This window comes from Poecilia latipinna, unplaced genomic scaffold, assembly GCF_001443285.1.
Source record: "Poecilia latipinna isolate Pla-1442-1.1 unplaced genomic scaffold, P_latipinna-1.0 Scaffold492, whole genome shotgun sequence".
NCBI classification, from domain to species: Eukaryota; Metazoa; Chordata; class Actinopteri; order Cyprinodontiformes; family Poeciliidae; genus Poecilia; species Poecilia latipinna.
This window is the reverse complement of record NW_015113108.1, coordinates 189214-198544: the sequence shown is the minus strand read 5'-3', so window position 1 is coordinate 198544 and position 9331 is coordinate 189214. Positions and strand designations below refer to the sequence as shown.

Here is a 9331-nt window from a genome sequence, read left to right as displayed (position 1 = left end):
TAAACTCTGGTAAATTCTCGCTTCTTTGAAAGGCGTGAGAAATCGATATCTCGCTCTTTCCGATAAACTTCGAACTTGCTCTGAAGAGTGATCTGCCGCGATAGAACTGTGGAACAGGTCTGAGAAAACGCTGTCTGTGAGCTACATTCAAGAGAGAGGTTCCCTTGTGATATCATAGTGATGACGTCACCGCTGATGTCATCGGAACTGAACATTCTATTGTAGCCTGACGTCAAAACATTTTGCTAGACAATGTCCAACATTGAGAAATTCTAATTTTTAACATTATGAAGCCAAAAGAAAAGAAAACTCAGGAATATACAGGGCCAAACTCGAGAATCAACTCAAACCCAGTTTCACACAAATACAAGGATGCTAGCATAAATGTTTGGCTGTTGAACGAGACCTTTCAAGGTCGCCATCAAGCTAATTTTCTTTTAGCTAATTTTTTTTTGTCTCTTCTACCAAGAGCCATGCAGACATACCTTTATCTTGGCTTTGTTATATTTTTCCTCTTTTTCTCTCTGAAGAACAAGTTATTTTTGCGACATATTTTAGCTTGCTCATCTTCCACCGGAGCTTTGGAGGTTTGAATACGCATTGAACGGCAGCTCAAATCATAGGGTAACATTACCGACCGCGGCCACCAGGGGAACCCAATTTATTTTTTTCTTTTGCCCATGTAGAGATTGATTTATACATGATTAAATATATATTAATGTAAAATAAGAGCACAATGTTGTAATTAAATTACAAAAAAATAAATTAAAAAAAAATCTCTTCCACTTGGGGCAAAATCAGCTTCGGGACCCTGGGCTTAGTTTGCCGGCCCTTACATGGCATGTCCATTCACACCAAACAAAAAATGCATACATAAATACACAAAAAAAATGACAAGATGCAAACAAAGGTATTGCCCACAAAAGTTGCTTTAATTAATTGTTAAAAATAGGTAACACTAGAGATGCTGCAGGGGTTTAAGATGATGCATTTGCAGATTTGGATAAAAAAAAAAAAAAAACCTGAGCTCCTGTCAGTTACCTAAAAGCAGACTACAGTGGTGACAAATATATGGAAAGAGTCTGCGAAGGGAGTCAGCTGCCCCGGCGCTGAGTAGAAGTTCAAATTTACAGGACTACTGATTGCTAAATGAAGGAGCAGGTGTGTGCAGTTTTCAACCCCTAATTTCCTCCATGTCTCTCCTCAGAGACGTGGTGCATAGCTGAGGAAATCCTCAGGTTACAACTCAATAAAATCCAAACCATCTTTAAGTTTCATACATATATAATCATATATATATTCAATGTACAAGATACATTCTCAATTGCAAAGGTTCATCCATCAAAAATAAATACTGAAACGGCGAAACTGAAATATGTATAGATATATATAAATCTTCTCTCGTGGAGAGAAGATGCAAATACACACAGTTGCGTAAAGAAACAACAAAAAAAGCAAAAAACAAAAAGCATGAGTGCAGTGTTCACGGAGTACAAAAGGAGGCTGAAACTCACCAAATAAAACCTTTTAGCCAAACTCAAAGAGGGAAAAAAAAATCTAATAAAAAAGACATTTGAATTAATAAACAGGTTTGGTTGAAAGGAAGCAGATCAGTGCTGCAAAACCAAACAGGTTAGAGTTCGGTTTCTCATCTGGGAACAGAACGAGCGTCCAGGGGAGGTGCATATGGACTCTTTCCTTCACCGTCCAACCGTAGCAGCTCTCTCTCTCTCTCGCACGTTCACGCCTCGAAAATATTTCCATTTACAAATAGGAAAAGTTAAAAAAAAAAATATATATATATATATATCTTTATCTGAATATATCGACACACTTTGATTTCTGTTTGAAAAAAAAATCCAAAACAAAACCTGGCTTCCTGTTCCAAACATGCTGCCGTGAAAGCTAGGTGAGACTTTATTACTGCGTGACGTCATAACTAGCTAGCAGTCTTCGACCTTTGGTAGCGAACAAAATTCTTTAGAGGAAAATAGAAGAACTTTGTCACAGACTGTTTGAACTCTGATGTCTAAGGCAACTCTTAAAGTGGGAGCAGAAAACAGACAAAGTGACGCGACACGTTCAACACAAGTCTGCTCTATGAAGTAAAGGAAAAGCATTGAACGTTGTCGTGGCGGTAAAGCTGGGGTATTCAGTAAGATTGAAGACAACAGTATGGGTCCGTGATTAGACCAGAGAACATGATGTCTAATAAGTCAGTATGTCATCTGCAAACAATGACACCTTCTTATTACCTTGAGTGTTATTGCATGTCTTCCCAACTTCAGTAGAGCAGCCAATCCTCAGCGGAAAGCCTGGAAAATATATATAGCTGGGAGAAATACTGTCCAGTGTCAATGCTAATGGTATGACTGAAGCTGAGAACCAACTTGACAGTCCTAGGCAGAAAAATGGAGCATAAGCTCAAATTTATGTTCAAGTTTTTTTGTACTTTTATCCCAAAAAAAAAAAAAAAAAAAAAAATCACTTATTAAGATCTACAGTGAAATTAAAATCTTTGGCCTGGTGGAGGCACTTTAGGGAAAGCTGACCATTATTTTCAGGGACTAAACACATCTGACAAAATCTCCTAACGTGCTTCCTATTAAATAGCTAAACTTCGTGATAAAATATGTGTATGTTTACCATTAGGATGGCTAGGGTTTGGAAACTACTACAAAATAAACAAGTTAAAATATGTTGGTTCTTTTAGGAGAAAATCTGTTTGGATCCAGATGTATAATATTCCAGACAGTATCTGAAAGTGACTCACCTGCTCCCACTTGTAATAATACCGTGTTATTTTATTAAATCCACATAGCAACAACCCACATCTGTATTGTGGGGAAAAGAAAAGCAACTGAAAGCAGCTTTTTGTGCTTCATACACACTGTTAAGTGTGAGGGTTTTTTTGTTAAATGAATAGGGACCTGTGCTGATGTTTGAGACACAAACCATTTGAAATGCATGATGAAAAACATTCCCATTAAGCCTTTGCACATCGGATGAATATGAGTATTAGATCCAAACACAATTGAAATATAAGTCGGCTATTGGCTTTCAAAGAAGTTCCCCACGTAAAAAAAAAAAAAAAAAAAAAAAAAAGAACCAAAATTTGATAGAGAAAAACAATCCCGCCATGATTGACTCCCACGTTGCTCGCTACGTCTTACATTCTTCAGAGGACAAACGGGAAGCCGTTTTTCTCTGATCAGCTGACGGAACATCAGCGGCGTCCCGAGTGAGCGAAGGAGAGGCGATTCAAGCGGAAAGCCGGCAAACATCCGCCTTACCTCAGATAAAAATTTAAATCCGCAAGGCAATAATATATAATGCTTGAAATTCATGACATAAAAAACAAAAAAAATAGGACAAAGCAGTTCCATGCATTCAAGGTTAACAGAGAAAAATCCTCGCAGAGCAGTTTTTGCTCGTTTTGCTTCCATTGTTCGACAACGAGGGGGTAAAAAAAAAAAAAAAAAAAGTGCTGATTAATCTTGTGCTTTCTCCTCTGTTTCTGTGGCCTTAAAATAAAAAAGGGGGCAAATCAGGGTTTCAGTGATGCTGAGTTCAGTCTTCACCGACCATGACCTGCCAGACGATGAGGTGGCTGCGCTCGGCTTTAGTGAGGAAGGGCTGCAGTTTTAAGGTGGGGTCGTCTAGCTCGTCTGCCTCCCCGTCCTCGTCGCCTGCGGAGAGATGGAAACGTGTTCATCCTACTGTCGCTGATTGCACCTTTTGTTTCCGCCGCGGCTCAGAAACTCACCCATCCTGAAGTCGATGTAGCCTTCTCCTCCACTCATCACCAACATGGACCTGCTGCCTTCCTGAGCGGAGCTGTCGGCGGACTTGTCTCCCGCCGACTCTCCTCCGCTGGAGGCCGACGGATCTGTGTGACCTGACAGCAAAAAAAACAAAAAACACAAAAGTAATTAAAAACCTTCAGTAGCTGCTTTTCCATTACAAAAGTGTGCAAAACTTTGTCAATATTCCACTAATGTAAAAAAAAAACAAAAAAAAACTGCAACCCCGGTGTTTCCTTTAAATAAGTTTTTGTTAAACTCATTTGGTCATTTCAATAACAACATTTAGTCTCTGATATCTTAAGTCTGTTTTCTTAGGATGAGTTTCTTTTATTATTAGTTGACATAGTAAAAGTTAAAAATAAGAACCCAAAGTGATTTTAAGTTTGTTACATTTGATTAAATCGTTATATTGAATAAATGAAATAATGGGAAACTTTTTGTTTCAAATCATGGCAGTGACTGTCAGCTGGTTCAAACATCCATAAAAGACTAAAAGCGTTGCAGCTGCAGATTATCCCTGCGTCGTCTACCAAACAATAAAACTGGACATCCAAAAACAAAGTCCTATTCATGTCCAAGATTCACCGTTTTCTCTCAAAAGTTTTCTTTTATTTCTTGAAATGAGCTTGAGACAAAAATCCTAAGAAAGTCTAACAATCACAGCAGGTGCGCCTGGAAACCGAAACTCCTCCTGCTGAATTACCTGGAACTGCGGCGAAGAACTGGACCGCGTTCCTGTGACCATGGAAACTGAGCTGAGCGTGAGCCATAGAGCAGTAGGGAACGATGGTCCCGGCCGTCACCTTGTCCCCGCTGTCGTCGCCGTAGACGCGAACCACGCCTCCGGGATTGTTACCTGGTGACTTGGCTACATTATTGGCTGCTGACAGAACAGCAAAAATGTAGAGACACAAATCACAGATCTTCTAAGGTGACCTACCATCTTTTCTTGAACAGGTCAGGATATGTTTATAGGCAATAAAAAACATGTTCATGGGATTCTTTTTCACACCAACATTCTTAGATAATGAGATTTTAGTCAGTGCTGCCTAATTTGAGCTAATTTCAGAATGAGTTATTTCAAGGTCTCCTGTCACTTTAAATCCAAATAAGCTACTTTTGGCCACAACCCCTCAACTCAAAACTGACACTCGCACATGAAAATGGATGCAAACAGATGTACAACTGTACATCCTTGAAAAGCAGAAGTGGAGCCTCCTGCACAACCAACATGAATGAAGTGAGTGGTTTCAAGATGGTAAATCAAGTCTTTTCCAGCAGCCGTTGTACAGCACATACGGCGGTAAAACCAGCTGTCCAAACGTTCTGGAGATTTTCTTTGGTTGCTAGGTAACATGCCTGAACTTAGTTAGGGTTGGTAGGTGAGGGGCAGTGCCATTCAAATGATTCTTGAGGTTCATTTTACAAACACCAATAAACTAACTTATTGCCAGAATCTGGCAATAAGTTAGTTTCTGGCAATAAGTTAAAACTTAGTTTACACTTTCTCTAAGTGATTCAGCTGTTTTTAGAAGCAGTAGAAGTGCACAAAGGTACAAAATGTGAATTTTGCATAATAGGTCCCTTTTAAGAGGATGTTCATGGTTAATTTTAAACATTAAATGTATTTATTAAAGCTTCCAACAGATCATAACCAAAAGCAGTGAGTCGGTGGATTCAAGAACATAAAAGGCACACTTCAAGGTTTCAGCTCGTATTTTCTTAAGAACTGTTAAGTTGAAGGCTTTAGTTCCTGAACTTACTCTCTGTAACGGGAACAGAGATGATGACTCCATTTCCAGTCCCAATCCACAAGCGGCTACATGAAACCATCAGAGCCGTGATCCTCACAAACGAGAAGCCCAGCTTGCCCGTACCTGCAGGAGAGTAAGACACGGTCTGTTTTACTCTGAAACCCAACTCCGGTTCGTACAGCCGACTGCGACCTCGCTCTGACCAAGCATCTTGCTGACGTAGGGCTCGATGTCGATGTCCTGGAGGTGCTGGTGTGTGTGTGCGTGGAACAGCCTGAGGGTGGAGTCCAGCTTGATGGACACCCAGATCCCGTCCCCGTGCCAGGCCAGCTGACGGACCTGGCTGTCCTTACGAGGGTGGGCGTCGAAGGTTTTCTGCGAGAGCGAGAGAAACGTAAACGTGAGCCAACGTGCTGATCTTAGAGACTTTTAGCTGAGCTGCCTAAAAGTTTTCCTTCACCTCAACCTTCATGGCTCTGGGATGCACCACATGGATCTTGTTCCTGTAGCCGCACCACACCCGGTCGTGCACCACGGTCATGCAGCGGATGGAGTGGTGCTGCTTCCCCAGGTCCAGCAGATGGTAGTTGGTCAGGTCCCACTGCCCATCTGGCGACGGAAAGTTTCCTCAGAAATGGACACTGTCTGCATTTCCAATGCAAATGTGCGCAAAACTTTGTCGATGTTCAGCTAATGTCGAAAAAACTACCACAATTTTTCAATTTTAGTGCTTCTTTTAAATAAACACTCCATCTGCTGCACCACTTAAAAAACCTCATCCTATCGCCAAAGCTTTTTTATCGAACAGCAAGTTTTTTCAAAATTGGCATGTTTCCATTATGCAAATTCATTTTTGAAATGTCAAATTGCACAATTATATGGTGAATGTTTAACACTAAGGAGTTTTGGTCTCACCAGTTCCTCTGTGGAAAATGGCTAACGTGCTATCAGACAGGCTAACCAGGACCCGTCCCTTCACATGTCTGAGGAGGACATGACATGAAATCAACACAATAAGAGGGAAAAAGAAAAAAAAACCTGCTTGTTTCTAATAAACTTACACTATGCCGATCACGGGCTTCTTCAGCTTTATAGAGTGGAGACACTTCTTCCAGTGAGCAACAGACGAGTGGACGTACACGCTAGGATCAACGGCGTAATTCGTTAGCAAAACTGAATTTCACTCGAATTCGGTCTCAGGTGGAGAGTGATGAGTGAAAGTCACTAAAGAAATAACAAACTTACCATCCATTCTGGGCCCCCAGCCACATGGTGGGCAGAACGCTGCTCATTTTCTGAGCTTCTTCTATCATCAGGTCCTGCTCCTCTGCGTCGGGATTTGAACTCACTCCGTCTTTCAGCAGGTCGCTTTCTCTGCTCACAGGAGAGAACCAGAGACACAGAGGACCACAGTTAACAACGGAGAACATGCAATGTGTCCAGTGGAGTAGCATGATTTGACCATCGTTACCCGCTTCAAGGTATATGAAGGTTTTGAAAAGCTACGGATTCAAAATCATTAAAATTTGATATACTACGGAGATCTGCCGCAGTGCAGAGTGTTGGAATCACGGCAGCGCACCAGAAAAAGGCCAAATACATTTTCACTGTTTTTTCCTAAACAGAACAAGCAAGTAGAGAAATCCCTGACCTGACCATGTATTATGTTAAGCTTGTAAACAAGAATAAGCGACTAATTTTGTTGTGATCCATGTTCAGGTGAGTTTACCTGACTGTTTTTTTCTTTTGGGGGGAAAAAAGTTACATATATGAAGCTTTACTGCACTGTTATTTTACTTTTGCTTGAAAAACATTATGAACTTTTTCTACTCTTACCTGAACGGATTGATTTTGCACGTAAAGAAATAAGACTTCAGAGATCAGAAACATTAGATTCTCAGATTCATGCAACATAAGAGCTGAAGTTTATGGAAATCTGAGAGCAGCTAGTACTTTCTGCACGTCGCCGTTTACCTCTGAGAATAGTTAGCAGGCGTCTCCCTGGTCTGCTGCGCCCCCAGTGGATCTGTGAAGACGTGTTCTGCGTAGATGCCCCTCAGGCTCTCGCTGTGGTCGACAGGCCCTGCGCTGGTCTCCACGGCCTCCACGGCCTCTTCTGCTGCTCTGGAGTCTGTGGTGAGAGTCGGCGGGTCTGATGGGTGCGGGAAGACGACGTGTGATCTTGAATGCTCTCGCTGGTTTCTTGCCCTTTACCTGAACCGTCTGCTGTCTGAGGAACGGCGGTCGCTCCCTCGCCGTCGCAGCCCACCACCGTGATGCCTCCCAGGATGCTGTCGCCGCCTTCTGAGCCGCTATTGGCCGTCGACAAGTCGCCGTCTCCCACCGGGGCTGCGTCAGTGCTTGAAGACACTTCCTCTCCAGCCGGATAGTCGGTCTCTCTTGCACCTTGACGGTGAGAGGAAGAAGCAGTTCGATCACAGTGAGCTCCACTCCATTGAAAGTAAGTCACGGACGCACTGTTGTTTTTATTGTAAATCACTGACCGGGTACGCTAGAGATGCAGAAGACGTGCGAGTTACAGACGAAGAAGCTCTCCAGGATGTTCCCAGGCTGGTTGGCGTCGATGACGACGACGTTTGAATTGGACTGGGTGCTGGTGGAAATCCACACCAGAGAGGAAAACTCGTCCTGATGCCGCAACTCTTTCTGCTGCTCCTGCACAGAGGAAAAACACAAAATCTTACCAAGTATCTATGATCTTAATAGTTACTTAGAGCAAATATCTTGGTGACACTTTAAATAACACAAAACTAACTTACAGTGAACCTTTTTCCAGTCCTACTGGCAGAAAAATGTCTTGTTATAAGTGAAACAATCTCCCAGTGGAACAAGTACTTTTTCATCAAAATTAAGAAATTATTCTTAAAACAAGCTCTTATATCTGGCTGAAAAGTTACTTCTAAGTCAGTTTTATCTTATTTCAAGGGTACCAACATGTTTCAACCACAAACCATCCGAAAAGGGGTAGATTTTGTGTTACTGCAGTGTAAACTTTTTCATACTGCTCTCGCCCGCATCCTTATATTGGTTTGTCACATTTAAACTGGGGAAGTGGCGCACCTTTAGTTCCTGGTCCAGTTCGTCGACGCTGCTCTGCGAGCCTCTCTTCTTTCTGGGACTTTCTGCACCGGACACGTCGCTGTAAAACACGCTGGCTCCCACGATTGAGCCTCCGTCTCTGGTTTTCCCTCCAGACAGGTTGACGCCTGCAGCACACCACAGCTGGAGCGCCGACACGGAGAGGTCAAACACAACAGACAGCAGGTTAATGATGCATCCGCACCACAAATCTGTCTTAAAGCAAACAAACAAACAAGAAAAAAAACACTATCCGTGTTATTTTAGTAACTGATTATTAAAAATGCCAGATCAATGTACGTATTTAAGAGAATATGTGCATATATATTTCTTCAGTGTTTCTTAATAATGAAGAAATATTAAATAGAATAATGTGAATCGATACAAATTGGGTTTTTTTGAGTTCATGTTTTCGTTTAGTTGGGGGCAAATATAAGATATTTTTCTTCTTTCTGCTGTCTTTCATTTTATGGATTTGTATATTTTTTCTATTGTATATGATAGTACATTTTCCAACTAACTAATCGATTATTCCGACGATTAATCAGATTTTTTTTTTAAATGGCACATTTTACAGATTTTTCATTTACCCAATTAAGCCATTTTAATGCAATATTAGAAATGCATAAAAAGATGCAAATAAATATTGTAATTCCTTTTATGAATATGAAA

At 41.4% G+C, this 9331-nt stretch overlaps 1 protein-coding gene across 4 annotated transcripts in view; it reads right to left on the bottom strand.

Annotated features, from left to right (window-relative positions):
• Positions 1-913: 913 nt before the first annotated feature.
• spag9b (sperm associated antigen 9b) overlaps positions 914-9331 on the bottom strand; it is a 45160-nt gene continuing 36742 nt past the window's right edge. For 3 of the 4 annotated variants that reach the window (XM_015040005.1, XM_015040008.1, XM_015040009.1), the window contains 13 exons: positions 8642-8803; positions 8065-8236; positions 7775-7966; positions 7535-7691; positions 6806-6934; positions 6622-6702; positions 6476-6543; positions 6021-6169; positions 5764-5935; positions 5570-5683; positions 4510-4689; positions 3767-3898; positions 914-3689 (listed from right to left, as the gene is read on the bottom strand). In XM_015040005.1, coding sequence (XP_014895491.1) covers positions 3571-3689; positions 3767-3898; positions 4510-4689; positions 5570-5683; positions 5764-5935; positions 6021-6169; positions 6476-6543; positions 6622-6702; positions 6806-6934; positions 7535-7691; positions 7775-7966; positions 8065-8236; positions 8642-8803 — 1827 coding nt within the window. In that variant the 3' untranslated portion in view covers positions 914-3570. The remainder of the gene's footprint in view (positions 3690-3766; positions 3899-4509; positions 4690-5569; positions 5684-5763; positions 5936-6020; positions 6170-6475; positions 6544-6621; positions 6703-6805; positions 6935-7534; positions 7692-7774; positions 7967-8064; positions 8237-8641; positions 8804-9331) is intronic. The other variant, XM_015040007.1, reaches the window with a different exon arrangement.